The sequence below is a fragment of the Gavia stellata genome, chromosome 10, assembly GCF_030936135.1.
Source record: "Gavia stellata isolate bGavSte3 chromosome 10, bGavSte3.hap2, whole genome shotgun sequence".
Taxonomy (NCBI): domain Eukaryota; kingdom Metazoa; phylum Chordata; class Aves; order Gaviiformes; family Gaviidae; genus Gavia; species Gavia stellata.
In genome coordinates this window covers 11,928,921-11,951,867 of record NC_082603.1, presented here as the reverse complement: position 1 = coordinate 11,951,867, position 22,947 = coordinate 11,928,921, and the positions used below count along the sequence as shown (strand labels likewise).

At 38.2% G+C, this 22,947-nt stretch overlaps 1 protein-coding gene across 1 annotated transcript in view; it reads right to left on the bottom strand.

Moving 5' to 3' along the window:
- NR5A2 (nuclear receptor subfamily 5 group A member 2) overlaps nt 1-22,947 on the bottom strand; it is an 81,789-nt gene that overhangs the window by 5,193 nt on the left and 53,649 nt on the right. Inside the window, exon 5 of the mRNA XM_059821935.1 lies at nt 21,930-22,077. Within this exon, the coding sequence (XP_059677918.1) occupies nt 21,930-22,077 (148 nt within the window). The remainder of the gene's footprint in view (nt 1-21,929; nt 22,078-22,947) is intronic.

The following is a 22,947-nucleotide window of genomic DNA, read 5'->3' as shown; positions in this document are numbered from 1 at the left end:
CATTTAAGGACTTTATTGAAACCCAACTGGCCCCAAAGCTCAGCAGCTCTTTGGAATGACTTTCAAATGTGTAGGTAAAATATGATGTCTTCCAAACTCTAGTGATGGTATTTTGGCCAGGATGGCCTTCAGGCTCACCCACTGGGAGGTTTGTCTATTCTTTCCAACCAGCCTGCTTGGCCTAATAAGCAGCATTGCTTCTGCTTAGAAACATGGTGTTTCATCAGGGAAAGACACAACGTGCCTCCTCAGCCCAAAGTTGGGGTTCCCATCAGGGGCTTTGGTGTGAGGCCGATTCCCATTTGACCTTGGAGATGGAATATGTTAATTCTGATGAAGGTTTTTCCCCCAGAGTAGTTCAAAGAAGGAGCATTACCCAGGACTGAGGTGACATTACAAAACCTTCCTCTGTCTAAACACAGCTTTTTCCTAATTTTTTTGCCCACTTTCTGCTAGCCCTGCAAACCCTGTGGGTTACAGGACTTAAAACACAGGTAGATTTTTGACATGTGATAAAAAATGTTTTTAGGGCAGGAGTAGTAACGGTTGATAAAGTGCCAATCTCTGAAATTTGCCCACAATTCTCCTTCATTGAAACTAATGGCAAGAACAACGCTTCCATATAGCATATCTGTCACGAAGGCAGGTGTATGCCATTCTATAGCTAAGCCTTCTTGACAGACAAAATGCTATAATGAAGGAAAAATTATGGTAAAGATAAGCTCCTTACTGCAGAATTCCCCTCAATTTTATTACAGCAGGGTTGTGCTGAATAGTAATTCACTTAGAAGTCATGGGAAACAATTCTTGACAGAAGTGTTTGTTAATCAGTGGCAAGGGTGCTGTATTTAGCACTTTCCAAACCTTGAAAAACTTTTACATTATAACAACAGAAAGCACTTTTATTTTCTTAAGACGCCCAAGTTCAAACTGAATGCATAGAAAACTTTTCCTGTCTTTAGAAGGATTCTTTTTTTGGCAGTGGTTAAGCTATCTGTTACAGTGCAACGATCGATCTCTGACTGTTTATTAGGGTCATAAAGTAATTTTCATTTTCAGTTGAGTATAACATCAGATAATGGGCACATTGTTTTGAAAATCTTGATTAAATTCTTGTATAGCAATGTATTTCATTCATGCCTAAGTATTGGGCAAAATTATTTTTAAAGTGAGAATAAGATGCTTATGAGAGAACAAGCTGTAATTCTTAGTCTGAATTCTATTTCATCCCCTCAGTATTCAGTCTTGATAGACATTTGGTTTGTTTCAGAACAACTCAGACTCAACTAAAACATGTTTTGGTGTTGTTTTATAGTGGTAGGTTTCTTTCTAGTGCTATTTAAAATATTGAAGCATATTTTTCTATTCCAAAAAGATGGTAAAATGTTAGATTCTTACTGAGAATATCCGCTCCTGATGTCTATTAAGAATCGTGCTTATTGACTTTTGTGAAGCATATATATTGCTTTTGCTACTCTTAGCTCTGCAATGGAAAGGGAGACATGGGGAAATAAGCTAGATTCCTCTCCTTGCACAACTGTGAAATTATGTTACTGAATTTCAGTTTATTCTTTTCTTGCAGTCCCAGTAAAGACAAAGGGCAAAGCCTAATTTGCTATTTTGAATCTTTATGACTGGTGTAATTACTGAGTCATCACTCAGGAAAATAAAACAGCTTGACTTTCAACAGCTCAGGCTGAATTTACTGACATGAAAGCTAAACAAACAAACAAAATCTCCACCCGCTTCTCATCCTGGCACCCCAGGAACTAACATCCTTATTACTTGCAAATGAGGCATATGTGATATGGTGGTCATTGAAACACAATAAAACAAGATTCTGCCAGGCCTCTTTTGGAGAAAGAGCTGCTCACAAGTCCTGGCCCAAAGTCCACAGCCAGCTACACCCTTAAATACAAAGTCCAGTGTTTCTCACTGAGACTCATGAGGGAAAAGCATGGCCAGGTACAACAACACAGCCAGGGGTGTGGAGAACCAGTTGGGATAGCTGGTTGATGAAACTATGGCCCAGCCCAGAAGATGCCGGGACAGACCACAGCCACCAAGTCCCAGGCAGTGGTTCCACTGCTGGCACTTCCTCTTAGCCACGCCTAAACTGCAGCATCACCTCTCTTTTACTTTCTACAGCTTCCTCCATGCCTGGAGTTATGCCACTGCTGGTGTCCCAGACTTGTCCTTGCTTTAGGTGAGCGATGCAACGTGTTGCTTGTCTCGCTTTGCTCATCTGGGATGGAGGGCAGCTGTCTGTTGCCTGAAGGCTTATTCTGTAGGTATTTTAATCCATGTTGAGCATTCACTGATAGGATTAGGTTCCACATAAGAGAGTGGCTGCTGCTTTCTTTGAAGACATGACAGAGGAACAGGAATTTGAATAGCACTGTTGCTCTGTGGAGTCTTCAAGGAAATTCCCCCAACAACAGGAGTTTCCCACCTCATCAGGGGGTGGTCTTAGCTATTGCTAGCTACAGGCTGTTCTCAGTGAAGGTGTGCTCCAGTCTTTGGGTTGAAGCTCTGCTGCTGCACACGGAAAAATAACACAAGGTGATTTAAGCCCAAATTTATATTCTGAATTCGTAGGCTGGTGGTGAGGGAAACCACCTGGGCTGACATGGGCTTCTGGTTCCCGCTTCCAGGTTTGTATATTTGACCTAGTGACCGCTTAAGGTAAAATACAGATACATCCTAGAAAAAAATGTCTCAGTCTAAGTCTCTCTTTTCCAGGGAAAAATTGCCTAACCACTATCCTGTGAAGCCATGGTCATATTTGTATGCCAGTACATATTGATAAACTGGGGCAGAGGTGGTTTAGCAATGGTCTCACAGATAAACTGAGAAAGGAAAAATTAGTTTTGACTCATGTTCTGACTCCTCACCTAATCCCAGGTCCATAGTATATGCCTGGGCTGGAAATCTTTGTCTTCCAATATTCAGTTGGAATAAGCATGGATAAGAAAACTAGTGTGTTAATTACCACAGTATCAGCAGGCTTATATGTATATGTATGTTTAAATGCAGGCAAATCTACAGCCATAGCATTCGTTTATATCACACTTACAGTGACAAGAAAAAAAGTACCACATCTGATGAAAGCAGAAACTAGGCTTCTGACAAGAGTTAAAAAAATTAGAATAAATAGTAATTTATTGAACCAAATTGTTTCCTTAGTTAATTTCTGAAACATCATTTTAATTTTCAATAGCACATGAACAATACGGGATTGTTGGTGTTTTAAAGGAACCGGCTGTCAATGCCTACAATTTGTAGTGTGCGAATGTCATAAATATTTATGAAGTTCCTGGGAATGGTGATAGGGACATCATACAAAATCCTTGAAGTTATGAACTGAGGCAGAAAGGGTGTTATATGCAACTTGCAATAATAGACATTACAGTATAATGTAGAGAGGAGCAAGAAACAATCTATTATTTAGCTGTGAAGAAGCTGAATGTTTAGGAAAAAAGGAATAAAAATTTTAGAAAGATTCACTTTCTTCTAGAAAATATTTGTTCTGCTTTTGCTTAGACATTTGCAACTTTTCTGAATTATTGGATTTACTGCACTCATGAGAAGCTTGTACATTATCTATCCTTTCCCTTTCTATCCCTCTCCTACTACTCAAGTACTGTTTAAAACAGGAATAATGGACCAGATTAATCTCAGAGGTATTTCTACTGCTGCCACTGGAACTACAGCAAGGGGTGATATAGCCCTAAAAGAAGAAATATAAATATTTTCTGGAAAAATATCCAATATAAATTTCTACTGTGGTTAAAACACAGAAGTCCAGCTGCCACTGAAACCCTTTTGAGTAGCAGGCTGTATCCTTTTATAAAGACCATCTGTCTCTGCAGAGTATAAAAAATGCATGATCATAAAAAGCAGTGCTCCTTAGGGGAAAAATCTCTCTGTACTAATCTTGTAGTCACTTTACAAAACAGGTTTTAATCCCAAATTTGCATTTGATTTTCAGTCAGGAACTTTTGTGGGTTTTGCAAAGTTTTCTTATTCCATTAGAATAAGATATGAGGTACAGTTTGTTCAGGTGGCAAGTCCAGACTATGAATAAACCAACGTTATCATATGAAAGAGAATTAAACAGGCAGATCCAAGTGGGGATATATTAAGCCAAATTTAAGCTCCAGTAGTTGAATTTAGCCTGTACTAGATGTCTGGTTTGCCTCAGGATATATTCAGCTTTCCAGCTAATCGACTGAGGAAAACTGCCTCAGGTATGATAAAATTTACAAGAGAGCTCAGTCGAATAGCTCTTGTTATAAATACTAGCTTAAAGGCATTCTTCTGGTCTTTGGGATCAGGACTGTATTTGCATTTAATTGTTATATTTCAAACTTTTTTGAACTTGGTTAAAAATATTAGACCAGCCAATTATATCATTATAGTGGTTTCCAAATAACAGTAGAACTTCACACCACTTTTTTATTACTTGGTGAATTTTGTTTGGCTTTATCCTTTTATTTAGATCCAAAGTCCCACAGGAGCAAAAATTATTACAATATATATTCTCTTTAAAAGAAGGAAATGTAGTTAAGCAAAGGTGTTTTAGTGATATGCTGATCTGAGAGGTACAAGACTCTACTATGACTTTCTGTCAATGTAACTGACAAATAATTTAGAGTTTTAAGTCTTTTGCACTATTTTGAGACAAGACTTAGTGTGAGACAATCAACCAATCATCTTTTTCAGACATATTGATTTCAAAAAACTTGTATCAATGAAAGCTGATGCTAGTTTAGAAAGAACATGAAAAAGATAATCACCTCTGCCTGTGTAAGATATGGGAAGTAGAAATCAGTAAAAGAACTATTTTCTTATATGCCTGTATTGAAATAATATAAAGCAAAATGCATTCATTTAATTGCTCAGTGCTGAAAGCACGGCAGTAGAACTACAGTAGAAACAAATATGTGACTCCTATTAGGCAAACATTTGGATTTTACTATTATTGTTTAGAAGAGCTAGACTCTACTTTGGGCATTTAAAATTATTTACTATGTAAATGTAACTGCAGACAACTCACGAGATCATTGATGGCACACTGAAGCCATTGTCTCTAAGACGCTGTTTCAATTCCATATCAAATTAGTGTTGACAAAAACTTTGCTGGCTTAGATGAAAAGCGCTGATGAGTTTGGTCCTGTCATATACATGTGCGTATCAGTCACCGGATCATTACCATCCCTGACTGCGACAGCCCATGCATTTGCTTAAATGCAACACACTGCATACTGGTGCTCCTCACGTAGTGACAGCAGAGCCGGTGGCCCTGAGACAGGGGTCTCACACTGTTGCCCCTGCCCCCTGGCCAGCCCTGGCCTCCTTGCCTCCTGCTAGGTGGAAAAAAAACCCACTTCGTTCACCTGTGCTCTCAGTCTAGCTTGCATGGATAGCAAACACAATTAAGGTAAATAATTTTCTGCTGCAGTATTTCAAAGCATATTGTTTCTGACACTGCCTATTGATCTGAGTGGAAGTTGCAGATTTCTTTTTTTACTATGACAATGTCTGTGCTTAGTTGTGGGAGTGGTTTGGCAAACAAGAGCGACAGAAGCCCAAGCAGGGACGTCTGCACCTACACTGGCACTCTGCAAGTGTCAGTGCTGGCATGCAGGAAACATTGGAGAGGTACTCAGATGCGTATCAGCCTTTGGACTCTTTTCCCAACGACTTCAATATGTATACAAACTGTTCTTCATCTACATTGCTTACACTTTTAAACATATAAATATGAGAGCTAAAGAAAAGTCCACCTGAAAGTCCCTCTGGCAACATGGTTACTCATCAGTTAGATAGGGTAGAGAGGTGTGGAATAGAGGAAATACTCTTACACCTACATTTCAAATATAAGGCTCGTAGAAGAGAGTTTTATCTCTCAGCTACCTCTGATTTCTTGACAAGAGGCCCAGATCAGAAAGGACTGGAGGCTCCCAGGTAAGATAGTGCCTCAGCACATTTTAATATTTCAATTGCTTAGTAAAGAACAGCAGAAATAAGACAGGTAAGCTCCAGACTTGTGCTCACTACTCAGCTCAGACTCAAATGTTTGGTCAGGTATGGATGAGATGTTTCCATGGACAACATAGTCACAGGTTTAACGTGGGGAGCACAAATTAAGGAGCTCCAGAGCTCCATTAGTCTCTGGCTGGAGCCGCCCCTAACATGGTGCCAGAAAACCTCATGTTCCCTGCACAAGGGCAGAGGTACTCTTTGGTCCCCTGATGCCACATGCCAGATGAAGGAAGTGGGTGTGCCACTGGCACCGCACAGTGCCTGCTGCGATCCTCTGCAGAGGGGCTCAGGAACATGAGGGAGCTCAGCCTCCTGCAAACTGAGGTTTGCACTTTTCCTGCCCTGGCCAGGCTCACCCCACCAGTGACATACGTGCCCTCAGGATCCCAGCGACGATCTGCCAAGTCCCTCGATGCTTTATTGAATTAGACTGTGGATTTTGCCTCTATTGCCTAGGATCTGGAAGGATTTTTAATTCTAGATCCACCTTCACCTAAATCAACACTCATTGGATTAAGGTCAGTTCTAGCTAAATCTCACTGTACTCTTCAAAGCAGGGGCGTTTCCCCACCTGTACGTGTTTTTTTATGGGCAGGACTGTGAATTGCCATTTGGAATGAAATTATTGTTCTGGTTTTCATTTGTTGGTAGAAGTTATATGAGTTAGTAATATGAAAATTATAAAAGCAATTTGAATTTCTTTAAAGGTTAATTTTCCTGAAAGTTACATCCAGGCCAAGAAACAGTGCTTCCTGAAACCTTGCGGCACAGCAGTCAGCGGGATGTGCATTTGGCAGGGTACAATTCATGTAAGTAACATGTGCATCCTCGTGCTTTAGTCTCATGGAAATGCACAGGCTTTCAAATCCAAGGTATTCTGCAATAAACAGTGTATTTATAGCTGTAAATCACCGTAGTCTCAAAATGCCAAAGTAACCACTAACTCCTGCAGCAGAACTGCCTGTCTGCCCCACAGGGACTCCTACCCGATTGCTGGAGAGATGCCCTGAAATGCCAAATGTCCTGGACGTGTTCCAGGCAGTACACCCACACTGTACACAACGCTGTTCTTGCCATTCTTCGTTTACATGCACTAATTGGAAGTTAATGTGTTCCCAGAGGCAGATAAATATATTTAAACCAAAAATTATACTATTTTTTTCCAAACTGTGCATTGAAGAGCAACTCAGTGTTTTTCCTAGTGCACAGTCCTAGGAGCACTTCTGAGTCTGCAGTAACACTGTAGTATCTCTTTCACTTTTATTCTATCTGTGTGTTTAACACAGAGATTATTGGTCTGTTCACCTTAATCAAAGTCAGCTTACTTTGACTAGTAAGATACAGACCAGTTCAACAAATATTACCACAATTCTTACCATTTCCAACCAAACCTAATGTGCTTACAGTTAAGCACAGCCCAGCAATACTTTATTTATTTTGATATTAATTTCCTGTGTCAGCTTCAGGTTTAAAAAAATACACAGATCCCAGCACAGAAAAGACAAATCAAGCCTGACACCTGAAAAAAACCCCACATACTGGAAAAACTTGACATATAATCCAGTGGTGTCAAAAATCCTAGATATTTGATGTTTCAAATTCAGACATTCTTCATTTAGACCAAAATAACAGACATTTATAGTGCACCTTACTGCTGGTGACTATCTAACAGCTAGGTGCTCTCACAGCATGGTACTCTTTATGTGCACAGTAATGAAAGTTCGCTATTGATTTTTCTGTAGCTGCTTGTAACTATTATAGTTGATACATCAATAGAAAAGGAAAGCACAATGTTTCACAGGAGGCAGAAAATCAGAGAATACATGATGCTGTGATAGTAAATCATGGTATAATCTCAATTATTGATAGATGGTTACTGCTAACTTGAAACCCATGGCTTTCTCTGAAAAGACTAGCCTATAATCGCCCAATATGTTCTAACAGACTGACTGCCTGTAATAGTGGTAAAGGACACAACACAATGTTTCATCTTCAAAATAATGGTTTCCAAAAGCCAGGTTGTTTTGTTGTGGTGGAATTTGTTTTGTGTTCCTGCAGAAGGAGGGAGAAGGAGTGGTTTGAATGCTATTTAGACTAATACTTAAATGTTGTAGGAAAAAGAATTTTTTTTTTTTTCAGAAAAGAGCACAGAACGTTTTTGTTTAAAAAAAAAAAAAAAAAGGAAGAGAAGTTGTCATTAATTTTTAACTTGCCAAAGCGTGCAGTTAGTTGAAAAGGAAACACAAAAGAGCTGATTATTCTTGAGATCAAAATATTGGAGCTGTTTTGTCAAAAAAGGCAAATGCAGAGAAAATACACTTACCATGGCTGTTTCCAGTTCCATGGCATCCTGAAAAGGAGCCAAAGGCATGTAAGTAATTGAAAGCTCTTTTAAGTGTCTGCTTCTCTCTGGCACACGTTTGAGGGGCACAACAATCTCTGAATTTTACAGTATGCTTAGTGAATTTTTAGCAGGAATGTTCTTAATTGCTTTGTTCCCTCTTTACTCCCTGGCTCATCTCTGGTAGTTTCATCTATGGTTTTAATTAATTGTAAGGGTCTTTTTTCCCTGTCTCAAAACAGAAAGAGAAGAAGAAACGCAGGTAAGAGCTGGCCAGCTGGAGCACAGTGTGCAGTCTGAATGACACTGCTCCCACAGTAACCTCTTAGCAGTGGTCCTCTCTGAAAGAATATTTTCAGTGTGCAATGTTGTTTTCCAGCTCTTTAGAGGATGTGAGTCGGATACCTGTCCTTTTCAGCCTTGCTGGTGACTCCATTCTCTAAAGCCAAATGTCTCCCAGAAGAGATGGACTTAAACAAGAGGAAAGGACTTTCTCAAGCTACCACCCATCCAGCCTGCCTCAGATTGGGCTTGAAGAACAGTCTGTATCATTTATTCTGTTTAGACTATGGGTTTTCCCCCAGTGAAAGACTGGATAGCATCATCTGTCTTGTCCTGAGCAGTTCACTGACATCTATTACAATTTTTGGTGTTGGGAGAGAGGAAAGATGCTGTTGTAGTGTCATTCCCTATTTTGATGTCGAAATCTTTCTCTTTCTTGAGATGAGACTTTCCTTCACCTGGCAAGCAGGGATGTTGTGCAATATGTTTATAATACACATCAAACCCTCCCAGTACTGGAGATGATGTTAAATGTAGGATTTTCCTTATTAATCTTTGAATAATTTTATAAAGAAGAATTCCTAAAATATTCTTAGGATGATGGCCATATGCAGATTAAACTTTTGCAAGCTACATGGACTGTTTTGGGGCTTGCTCTTTCCGTTTGTCCCATGCTCGATGGCTCTGCACAGGACCAGAGCAGTACAGGGAACCCCTGCTCTGAGAGGTTCATCCAATCTCGGTAGCAGCATTGCCGGAGCCTAAGGAGTTGCAGTTTTCACCCCCCTCCCCTTTCCTGCCAGCAGAAGTCATTGCGACACACTCCAAGCCACGAGCTTGGGGAAGATCGTTTCTGCACAGTCCCCTTCTGCCTCCCAATTCATGATCACAGTTGTGTTCAAGGCTGGGCCATAAAGTCTGTTTCTGAATTTTCCTTCATTGTTTCTTTCCTGTTTGCTTCTTCCCTGTCCACCTCTGGCTTGGCTTTGATCACAGTTCCATGGTTTCTCTTTCCTTCCTGGCCTTTTCCCCCTGTTTTCTTGACTCCTTTCCTATCTCAAGCCCTCCAGTCTGTCTCTGTTCCTCTGATCCACATTACTGCTGTCCCTCGTTTTCATCAACCACTCCTGGCTCCTGCTTTACCCAGGTATCCTGTTCTCTGCCACTCTTCTCCCAACACTCTTGCAGATCCTTTCTTTCCCCTTGGCCTCCTGTTTAATTCTCCTGCTGCTTGTTTTCAGGAGCAGTTTTTAGTCTATACATTCTGGTTTTAAAAGTATTTAATAGGTTGCTTGTTACAACTGCAAAGAGAATTTAGCCATTAGATTCCTTTAGCATCTTCCTCATTCAGTGAAGCATTTAAGCACATGTTCACATTAAGACTATAGGGTGGTCTTACTGGCTCCAAGATTAAGGATATTAATTCACTTACCTATATCTTAATATGTTATGCTGGGAAACTTTGCTAACAAATCTAGCCACTGATGTTAAACACTTCTGCCAATAGCAGCTAAAAAGATTCCATATAATCCCATACTTCCTCTGTTACATATATAATACATTCAAACTTGCACCTTAAACATCTAAAATATATATTAAAAATGGGACAGAAATTGTAAAAGCATTCCAAAAGTAGAGACATGTGTAAATGTGGGTTATGCGCAGGTAATTTTTCCCCGTTACAGGAGCTGTTTAAAAGCCATACTTACTAGTATTCTATAAACATATTAGAGAGGGAAAAAGTGCAGAGCACACTGATTGGGTTATTCTGAAATCCCCACTGTCTCCGCACAAAGGCAGCAGTACAGAATACAAATATTGCTTGATACCGGTGTTTCTAATTACTTGAGAGATTTGTATCTAACAAATATATGACCTAATTTTCTCTCAAGCATCTAATCCTATTGTTATTTCAAAACCTTGTAAAATATGCATTTTAGAAAAAAACAACATGAAAAGAAAAAGTACTTGCTGAAGACGGTTAATCTTTTTTTTCCATGGCTTGTAGCTGTCAGACAACCAGACAACATAAACCAGTAATGATCAGACTGCATCAAATTCATGCCTCGAATGCCATTGTACTCAACAGTTACATGAGAGATGAATTTGCAACATTCATTGCATTTTATGAAATAAAATCAGGACAAATCAACAGTGATTATGAAATTTCCTTTATAATTTAGTGTAGTTTATTCAAAAAACTCAATCAGCCATGAAACAGAAGGCTATCTCTGGAATTCCTGCAAGAATTTTATCATTCACAACTCCTACACCCAGGGTTGAGATGAATGATTAAAGATTTATTTATTTATTAAAAATACGGGCTTAATTCTCAACTATACCTTATAACCCCAGCACTTGTATTTTATTCCTTCTACATTATGTGTTGTTTTCACAAAAATTATTGATTGAAGATTTCGTTAAGATAGATACCTGTAAGATAGACACCGTCCTACTTTCTTTCATACTGCCTGCACAATGTATGGAACCTGCATGGGAGGCTGGACTAAAACCTGTCAGCTCACTGAAAAAGTGTTCTCAGGAGCAAATGGTTGTTTATCAAAGTCGTCACTCCATACATCATCATTTAGCATCTATAGGAAATTTAAAGACTGATTTTTAATTGTTTGGCTTTGCTACAGGTTTTGACAGATAAAGTGAAGAGAATATGTCTTTGCTTTTGTTTCTCTATAAAGAAATCAAAGAAATGAAAGAACAGGGCAAAAGAAAATTCATTTTGTCGTGCATGTGCTAAAATGCTAAAATCACTTCTAAAAATAGTCTCTCAAAAGATGAGTTTTCAAATTTTTTTGCAAAGTTTTAGACCCTAATATGAAAATACAGCAAGGGACTACTTTCATGTTGAGTAATTTATAAAGGAAAGGATAAAATTTTCTCAAAATCTATTCAAGCTATTTTAAATCAGATTCCTTTTCACAATGGTCTTTGTTATGGTATCTGTAGATATTTCAAACAACATTGTGTCAATTTGTACCTTACATAGTATCTTTAATACTCTGGATTTCACCACTATTTACAAAGATAGATAGCTATTGTTTTCATTTACCAGATAGGGTAGTTGAGATATCGTTTAAGAGACTTCACAGCTCCATAGTGAGTAATGGAGTCAGAAGCAGAATTAGAGACAAGAGGCTTGATTTCTCTGTTGGGCAATGGTGTCTCCATGAAAGGGGAACATCCCTCATGAGATGATTCTGAAATGAAGTTTTGTCCATGTTCATTTACTTTACTTTCCCAGAAGATTAAAGAAGAAAAGTGGAATAGCTCTTCTAGTGGCAGAGTGTCTGCTTTGCTTGAGACCCAGAGAAGAGTTAAATATTCCAGGAGCAGACTGGCTATTTAACTGTTCTCCTGGCCTTCATCATCTCTAATAAGAGATTTATCCCTAGTTTCCAAGGCAATGGGGGACATGCAGCAGTGAGGAACTATGTAAGATTGCTAACAATTGCTCATATTACCAAATGACCATTACCAAATTACTACCAAATTCAAGCTATTAAAATGGAGAGAAGTTTGTAAAAACTGTGAAATTAGGACACTCATGATAAATTAAACTTCTTGCCTGTGAAATTTACTTTCACTGGTTTGGGGACAAGAATAATCATCATCATTACCTCCTTCAGCCTTTGCTTAGTGCAAGCCATAGGTCTTCATCCAGCAGTTGGACATCAAGTCTATAACTTTTGATTGAGCTGTATCATAATAATGTAGAGAAGCAGTCATCTTGATTTCAGATTTCAAGAAACAGAGCTTCCATTATACCCAGAGATAAGGTCTTCCAAAAGACAGTGATCTTCACCTTTAAATTTCTCTATTTCTAATATAATTAATCCCAAACTAATATTACATAACTAATCCTGCAAATGTGTTCTCATTGACTTCCATGGGATGTGCACAGGAGCCATTGTTTACTAGATTAAACTTTTAACAAATACCATGTTGCCTCATAATATTAAATCTCAATTACCACAGCATTTCTTCCTTTAACCTTGGCAAATGGTGCTGCCAAGATACCCTTCTGAGCTTATTGCTTCCCTATCTTTTTGCATCTTCCCCTTTCCCTGCTACATCAGACATAAACTGTGTTCACTTTCAAGGTCTTGTAGCTGTTCCTTCCGACCTATCATCAGTCATTCAGTGTCAGGAGGTCATCTCCTGCCTCTGACTTGCCCGCAATGCCATCTCCACTTCCCACTCGCCACCTTTCCAGACCAAGTACTTTTCTGCTTTCTCAGCTCTGACGCTCATGCTTAATATGCCAGATCTCTTTATCCACCTTCTTCACATTCCGTCTCAAAACTTTTTGCTGTGACATTTGAGACAAGCCTGGGCTGTAGGTATGTTGGAATTGTGCCTGTCATCTGTGCATTGTCTGCCAGTCAACACCTGTTCATCATCATATGCAGATTGTATACTTTAAAGGAGCATTTTAAAATATCCCCTGCCATTAAGGATTTCTAATCATAAAATTAGGAAATGTTACTATTAATAAGTTTGTCACAGTGAAAATACCGTCCTAGCTAGATGTCTTATTCTATGGTCTCTGATTTCATTCCCAGTCTATCTGCAGATGAGACGTTAATCTCAAAAAGTATATTTGAAATACTGTTAGTACAGCAAAAAATAATCAAGAATCAAAAGGGGCAAATATTTTGTCAGAAATTGGTATGTGGGAAAACGTACTTAAACAAATCTTGTTTTTATCTATTAGTCAGCTGTCAGCTAATAATAAATTATATTCAGTCCCTCCCTTGTTATAAATACATATTGATTAGTTTTAAACTCTGAACTTCAGAATGAGTTATATCTGGTCATTGCTAAACTGCTCTCTTCACTAAGAAAAAAAATCCTCAACACCTATTATACTGCATTTAATTAAGACAAGCATCAGCTTTATGTACCATTATTTGCTTCTGCCAAGTCTCTATGGTATAAATATTGAGCAGTCACGTCTCCTGAATACTAATCGGTCCTTCCTGAATTCCAAATGACTACATAAAGTTTAGGAAATGTTTCTTTGCGAGTATTACCCTCTGATACCTACTGTAGTTGGACATTAGGGTTGAGCCTGAATTTGACAAGTGTGCAGTATTTTTCTAAATTCAGATGTAATGTGGGGAAGCCTGAAAGCCCTGGCTGAATGCTAATCATAGAGAATCCCTCTACTCCTTGCTTACTAGTGTTTACCAGGGGCAATCTTACAAGTACCCTTGGGTAACAGAATGGATGGATATAAGAAAACTGCCAATGGATTTAATACAACCACCTCATAATAACAGCTCAGTTATAAATGTGTATTATAAGTAACATATATATAAAAAAACAGGTGTAGAAGTAGTTCTATATTTACAAACTACCAAAAGTAAAAACAGCCAGAGTGACCATTTTGAAGGTGACTGCATTAAACCCTAGGTACTGTTTGTCACTGCAAGTAAGAAGTGAACACATTTGTGATGACAAGTCTGTCCCTGGGTAAGTGCCCCATTACAGGCTTGCATTGGCTTGCCAGGGAAGACTGTCGTGCGATACATTTCATTTAAGATTCACAGCACTTATTTCAGATCCTGGGGCTGAAGGTGCTTTGTGAAGACAAAGTAGTGTTATTTGTGAGCTGCTTGGTATCCTGTCAGAGAACTACCAAGTCCATTTTACAGGAAGGAGAACAGAGTCACTGAAAACTGCAAACGGCTCACACCTACCCAATAAGAGCACAAGAATGGCCATGCTGGCACTCTGGATCATCTAGACCACTGTTCCATCTTTGACAGTGGCTGGGAGCAGATGCACTAGGGAACAGTGTAAGAAGAAAGAAAGCATGGAGCAATACTGCCCAGGAGCAGTCGCTCAGGCTCCAGCAGCTGAAGGTTAGCAACAGCCAGAAGTAGCGGTTTTTGTGTTTCATAGCTTTCAATGGACTTTCTTTCCGTTAATTTCTCCAGGTGACTTTGGTAACCACAAAAACCTTTAGCATCCCCTACATCATGGAGCAAGGAGTGCCAGAGATGGATAATATGCTGTGTTGAAGAATGAATTCTTGCATTGTGAGCCAGTCACCTGCTAGTTTAATTAGTTTTGTTCTGATACTAAAATATCAGAATGATGGGAGGAAGAAGCAGCTTTTTGGCTAATTCTTGTTCTTAGCAAGTTCCCATGTTTTGTGGACTGTGCTTTGAAAAGCTAGTGCAGTCTTATTAAACAGAGACTGTAAAAGGCAAATCTATATTTGTTGAAAGAATAACCTGATTATTAGGAAGGCTGCAATAAAGATCTACATGCTCAGATAGGTTATACCTTTATGTCTGTATTACACTTAGGTGTCTATAATCTTGCATGAATTGGTTCTTGTCTAATTTTCCAGTCTTGTTTCCTGTTTTCCTTTTGGTCTGATAAAACCTCCTGCCTCACTAATTCCTTCATTACATTCTCCTATTCTTTTTGTTTGTGTGCCCTTAAGCATCATAAGTACTAGAAAAAATTAATCAATATTACTTGTTATATTACTTCCAGTTGATGCTTATACACTTATTTTCCTATCTGCATACATGATACCCCGAATCAAACCCTCAGCAAAAACTACGGAAGTGAAAATATGTAAAGCCCCATGTTTCATCATTGTTTGCTGCTGCATTTTTTCTTGTGTTTTCTGTATATTTAGATTACAAGCTCACTGAGGCAGAGAGTCTGGCTAGTCCATAAATCTAATAGACTAATGATGTTACATAAAGTATATTAAAAAGTGCAATAGCTAATTTTAAAAAAATAATTTTTTTTCAGCTCCAGAATGTTGCATAACTACATCGATGTGAGTTACAGGAACCAGGTGAAAGGGAGCACAGGCAGGCTTTTGTGCTGCTGCTCCTTGGGTGCATGTTTGCAGGAAGCTCCTTCTAGTCCTGTGAGTTGTGAGGGTAGGGTCTGCCTCAAAAATGCTTCATTTCAGCCTGTTTCATCTGCATGAAGGTCTTAACAGGCATGCTTCTTTTCCAGAAGTGCAAATGGTACCTCCAATACCTCCTCCAATACCTCTCAGCTCTGCCACTTTAGGGAGACTAAAAGCAAGGAAATACTAATTTGCTAATATTCCTCTTATTTAACAGAAACAGGAATGGAGTGTTGCAGATCCGGATGGATTTCTGCTGAATCCTTAAGTAAGGCTGTAGTTTGTTTGAAAACTGAGTTTAAGCAAGAGCCCATTGTTTGCCATCCACAGCGATTAAATGTTTACCATTTCTACAGAACCCTCTTGTCTCATGTTAAGTGAGATGTGAGATCAATAGTGGCTCTGCAATTATTTGTCCATTGATAAAGCCTTCATTTCTTAAATGAAGTACATTCATCTGTATCCTGACAGTGATAACGGAGCAGTACCAGTCAGCTGCTGCCTAGTCTAGCATTTAGCTCCACAGGCAGACAAGTGCCTGGACATAGGTCAAATGATGTCTAACTTTCTTCCTATTGGCATTTCACTTTACAAACTGCTCTGATGGGAGGTTTGACAAATCATCCTTGCTGAGTTCAGATAATAAAAACTAGCAGGACAAATGGGAAGTTTTGGTAAAGAGAAAACAATGGCTGATTTCAGATTAAGTGACCAGTCTATAAAGCTACCGGATGGTAAAATGAAGAGATCTGTTGCATCAGAAAATAATAGAAAGTATCATGATGAGTAAGGCACTCATTTGGTTCTTCAAACATCATTTAAATTTAGTCATTTAGTGAATTTAACTGCTGAAAAATTGATCTCAATTTTATTCTGTGACAGGAAGCAAATCAAAGAAACAGGGAGACAAATTTTGGCTCCAGTAAAAATAGCATGAAATTCTCCTTGGCTTTAGTGAGGCCAAGATTTCACCCCAGCGGAGCATGCCAATCTATTTCAGCCCCAGAATTAGACAATTCAAGAGCACATGTGGGGCGAGGGGGTTTTTTGTTTTTGTTTTTTTTTTTCTGATTTCTAATTCTGATTTACGACAAAGAAGGGAGTTTCCAAACTAATGTCAACTTTGGTAATGAAAATTTAAAGAGTCTGATAAACTGACATATTTGCTTTTTCTATCTGTAGTGTATCTCGATTCAAACTAGCAATTATTAAAGACAAAGAAACTATTTGTATGTATTTTTAGGCCTACTTTTTGATAATGTGTACTGTGGGCTATACTGGTTATATGCTATAGAAAAATTAGGTGTATTATTACTCTGGGATTAGGGTAAAGAAATTGCATTATCCTCAATTTGGCTAGCTTTGGGAAAACCAGCTATGTTTATTCTCATTTAGTGGTAAATCTGATAAACAGTTATACAACTATGTGATCAGCATCTTTCTCAGATGTGCTCTTTCCATGTTTTGGACATGAGTTCATAAAGTAGTGTTAAAAGTAGGTTTAACACTCAAGTCTGTCAACGTTTTCTTTATTCTTTCCCAGTTTTGCAACAGGTGCTCGGCCACTAACTTTCCACAACTGTGTGATTACAGTTGCTGAATTGTCATGGCTCTGTCTTGGTTCTTTTTGCTTGAAAGAAACCTGTTAAATGCAACTAAGTAGTTAAGAAAATCCAGGTTTGCATATCTCTTAAGCTACTGATTTTTTTTTTAATCCACATACCTTCAGATTGTGGAAAAAATATATGGCAGATATACCTAAGTTAAATTGTGGTTTGGTATGTTGATTATCTTCACTCTCTTAGTTGGAATTAAGGGGAGAATACCTCTATATGTGAAAACACAGGAATGATGCCCCAGAAAACAGGCATGTTTTGGGGTTTGCAAATATGATGTAAACCTCAGTCAAAGAAAGGTTGGCAAGGACAACTGCAATCAGAACTGGTGTCCTGATTTACTTCAAAGCAAGCTAATAGCTCAAGATAATTGAAATAGAGATTGATAACAGAAATTGCTATTTCTAGGCCACCTAAACAGAAGACTTCTTTCAAATAAATCATGCTGGTAGATGGATTGCGCCTTTGCAATAAAATGCTTTGGCTTCAGAAGTCCATCTCATTGTCACATAAAACATTCAATCAGTATCTAGTATATCATTTGCAGCAAAGACAGATGTTAGTACAGAATTCAGACATGTCCATTAGAGATCAAGTAGGGGAAGAAGTGAGTAGAAGATGGCTTAGCAGTTATACCAGGCTACACAACCAAAACTGTGAAGGGCAATTCTGATCCCAAGACCTGTTTCTATTTGCTTTACTGTGATCTCAGGTATCAATTAGACTGGTTGATTTGTGTAATGCTGTTCTGGTGTGCAGTGAGAGAGGAAAGCAACATATGTTCGTTTATGTATAGTGAGGAGGTACGCAGCGAGGGAATTGCCACAGAGGACCGGCTCATGGAAGGATTGTGATTCTTTAAGGGAACCCTGATAGGCTAGTGTAGTATATCTGTAGATCATGTAAGTGGATCAGAGTAATGTGATAGAATTTAAATTTAGTCCAAACCTCCTATGTCTTGACAGAGTAATTGACTGACCACTGATGGTGCAGTGTAGCTGTGAAGGAAGGGGTCTCTGCTGGTGCTTTAACGTCCTTATGAGTCAAGGCTCTTGTTAATCTAAAATACAGCTGAGTCCAAACCATGTGTGAGATGGTAATCTCCAGTGTGATTGCGATGATTGTGCTGGTTGTAAGGACTGATTTGTTCTCTGACTTTTTAACCTGTGGGAGCACAAGAGCTGAAGGACTGATTCAGCTGAACTGGTTATTTGCTGAGAACAATAGTCCAGGTGTGAGAGAGATTGGCAGTGGCTGGACTGAAGGATGGCATGAGGAACCACTGAGGGTAGACAGATAGACAATCACGGAAATATGAAGATCCGTGGACATGAAAGAAGACTTTTATGTACAGAGAGGTAAGAACTACCTGGCTTTAAAGTCATTTGCTTTTTATAACTGATAGAGGAAATTTAAGTTACGTAACTCTACGTATATTAATACCATATAGAACTAAACTAAGTGTGACATCTTTTTAAGAAACTAGTTACCAAACTGCTCTGGCTTATTGAATAATTGCTGAGTCAACTGTACCATTACATACAGTGTTGGTCAGATGGGCCCAGACAGACTAGATGACCCAGTGGAGAAAGGAGCTGAGCTCCTGTGCCTGGGTGTATCACTCGCTGGAGTGGGTATATGCAGTTTGACTGCAGGAAGATTTGTGTGCTGCTAGCTGCAAAGGCTACAATAAATATGCATCTATGTAAGCTTCAACAGCATCTTCTTTAATGCTACCATCAATAAAAAGCATTTTCCTGTATAAACCCTTTGGCACCTTTGACAAATAGATAACTAACAATTACGTCACTTAAAATCTAGCAATCAAAACTGATACGATTTAATTGTATTTTGAAAAATTATTGTAAGTGCTTTGGGTTTTGAACACTATTTTACTGTTAGTTTTCTAAGATAATCACTTCTCAAATGTTAGAAAAAAAGGCAGAGACAAAGTTCTTTGCCCTGAAGGAGATTGTCATCTTGTGAAGAGACAGACAATATGGCCCAGCCATGAATAACAAACAGCTTTACAAGGCAGCCTCGTATATGTATGGTTATAAAAAACAAACAGCTTCTTCTCAATAAATTAATTCTGTGGATTATTGACTTTGTGTTGCCTCTGAGAGGTTTTGTATTAGACATTTATTTTTCAACCAAGCGCTATACTAAAGAACAATAGCATAAGGTTTTATTGGTTTGGTTAACACTGTGGCGTGAACATCCTTAGAAATGTAAAAAGGCTAGTATGTCTTGAAGGACACATTAAATATTACAGGGCCAGATTTCAACAAGAGTCAGCTGAAGTTTTTTAAATATTTTTGTGATTAAGTGATATATTTTTGGCATTAAGACCAGTTTTCTGTTGAGTTGCGTAAAAGATGTAGATACACGTCAAATGCACCTAGATACTTAGGTACAATAATTGCTCTTAGTTATTTATGTAGAATTTGATGCTTAGCTAGTTTTGACAGCCCTGCTGAATGCCTACCAGTGTTGTTAGGCATGCCAATGTCTTCAAAAACCTGACTCACTTTTAGGATGTGAGGCATCTTAACTTCAGCCAGACAACTCATTCATCTGTGTTGTGCCCATATTTTAGGGCACAGACTTAAGTACTTAGCTGGAAAGGGTATCTGTGTTTTTCAATTCAGTTTTGTCATCATTCTCATTAAATATTTGCCTCAGTCCTGTGGCTCAAGTGGTAACAACTTTACATTTTACTCTCTGTAGAATAACATCTAGCTTGACTATTAGCAAATGGAATTATGTAGTATGCTAAGTAATGAACTAATCGGTTTCAAAGGTGTTGAACCTTTCTTAGCTACATCATTTTTATATGCAAGTGATGTGACTACAAGGCTCCTATTAGCAGCAGAATTAACTCTTTTTATAGTAGCATAAATAAGAGAAAAACTGGATAACCTGGCTCAGTACAAGCTTGCAAGGTGTTCCTGCGCACCTGCTTCAGAAGTTGAGCACACTACCTGGCAGAATTAGAAGAGCTAAAGGTGTAAGAATGATTCCTAACAATGCAAAATAGTAGAAGAGCTGATGAAAGTGATCAAACAAAAAGGCTGCCTAAATGCAAGAATTTTCCAACTCACTTCACTTATTCAGCTAATTTAAAATGTCACTGAACTGAGATGAATTCTCTAACTATTTTACCAAAGGAAAGATACGGGCTCTTTAGGTGTTTCTGTGCCACTGTCTAATGACTGAAAAACCTACTTATTAGGAATTAGGAAATCCGAATTCTTGTTATTCAACAGATTAATTCATAAAACATAATTTCTGCAACAGATGGCTTGATTTTCCTTCTCTGAATCTAAGATGTGGAAAGCAACGAAGCCCTGAATACAAAATGTTAATAGTCACCAGGGAAATCCATCATCTCTTCCTAGGATTCAGAATGTACATACTTCATAACAGTCAATTCTGTTAGCATTGTTCTAATTTTTAAAATAATTCTTTTTTTTTCTACATGTTCTGTGTCCTATACCTCTGAAGTATTGATTTTTTATGCTCCCTGTATTTAAAAAGAACTTAATCTAAAATTTTCCAAAGCAGGTTCAAATTCTATGAACGCCACATGGAGAGACATGTTTAAGACATTAATTGATGCTTTACAGTGTAACCAAAACTGTTCCTTTTAGTCTAATTGCAATTGTATTATAATAATTTATTTGTAGAATTTTATTCCTTTACAGAAGATTTTTTTTTTTTTTTAAACTGAAAATTAAAGAAAAACATTACTATATGTCACCACTGCTGATATTTCTTTCATTGTTGTGCTTGGCTAAACTGTTCTCTCTCTTTGTAGACAAAATACTTTTTGAGTAAAACAGGAGTTTTGGCTATGGAGGTATGGCTGGGTCTGACCTTATGTTTTTAAGTCTCTCCTTCCAACTGTCTGCCAGTAAATAAAAATTCACTTGGCCAAAGTTTATTTAGACCAATAAATTTATTAAGTCAACGAAGTGCAAACCTGAAACAGAGGACAGGCAGAAAAATCTGTTCCTATGAAGTCAATAGGAATCCATCTCCCTAAGCCCTTTTTTATTCCTGGCACCGGTGATTTTTCTTGACTGATTCATTGGAGGTCATTGGTTTAACTAATTTTTCTTGCATAGGTATCTTTCCCATTCTATGTCCTCTCCACTAATACAAAACAATCTTCCCTTTAAAGGTTATTTCCTAACCAGATCTGTCATAAAGCTATTATCATTAATTTGCACTTTAAGAGTTCCTTTCACTTTTTAAAAACTATGAGATACATTCCTGATTTATGAGTTATGATGTGACAGCCATCATATGCAAAGATTGTTTATACTTACCACAGATGCCTTTGAAAGAGGGATATTTCAACCATATCCCCACTTCATCTGCTTTACATAACTATATTCAATATCATAGAAAATATGGCAATATGTATTTTCCACTGTTCTCTAGAGTTTCTAATAGAATTTTACCCTCGTTCTGGACTATTCAGAAATCACATACAGAAATACAGAAATCTTGTAATATTCTATTAAATCCCATAGGTTTTTGGAGTCATTTCCATAGAAACACACTTTTAATCCTTATATATATTTTTTCTGCAGGTGGTAATTAAAAAATAATTCTCAAATTACTGTGAACGTCATTAAATATATTTCATAATCATGTTTTTCAGTAAAATATTTTCAATGTTTTTAGAAAAAAATAATAACACTATTAAGTATGAAGAGTAGAGTGTACCTACCTAAACTAAAGAGCACCAGGAATTTGAGACATACAAATTCTCGTAGATCAAACTGCAGGGAACGAAGCTTTGCTACTAGTTCTTGTGCATGGCTCATAAGATTGTTGAGGGTGGCTCCAGCTTGGGATGCTATTACGGAATAATCCACCTGTAAAAGAGAATTGTATTTCTGTCTGGTCGTCACGCCCACAGAACCACTTTAGGATGTTTCAAGCGATCACATACAACCGGGATACTCCTGGATAAAAGAATCACTCTCAATTTAATGTTGTTATCAAGTTGAGATGGATTTTATGTATAAACCTATTTTAGCACAATGGTATATATTGAAAATATTATTAAACCGTATATCTTAATGGTATGTCACATCAGTGGGAACGCTGGTTTGTATTAGCTTTTTTAGAAGCTTTATATATGAGAACTGCTTATGACATTGGTAGCTGTCCCCGTATCAGTTTGTTTTATTCATTTGGTGCCTCTTGTTCTCATTGTAATTGTATGATCTTGCAAAGAAAGACGGATGAAGTAAGCTTTGCGCCTACACTGGGTGTATTGGTCCGGAGGGACATAACAGCATTCATGGGAAATGGTCCTGTGTCTATAACTTGGCCAGAAACATCTATTCAAGCCCAGAAATGTCGGAGTATTCCCACAGGAAACAGAGGTATTGTGTGGGTAGTTTCTGTTCTCCTTAGCTACACAAAATACTGGTATTTGTTGGAGTTGGTTCCAACGGACTTGTTCTGGTGAGTCCTCCCCTGCTAGCAAAGGAGGAGCAGGCAGGTGCGTGACACAGGCCAGCTGCATTTGCATTGTCCCGAGCAGCAACTGCAGCGCACAAAACTACTTTGTCTAGGACGTAGAAAAAAGTGGGACTGCTCCGGGGGTCTGCTGCCCTTGCCATGCTGCCCATTTGTTCTTGGGTGAGGCTGACCTGTCTATGAGCTCTTGAAGTGACACTTGTATATAGAGATCCAACAGAAACCTGGAATTAATACAGAATCACTAAGGTTGGAAA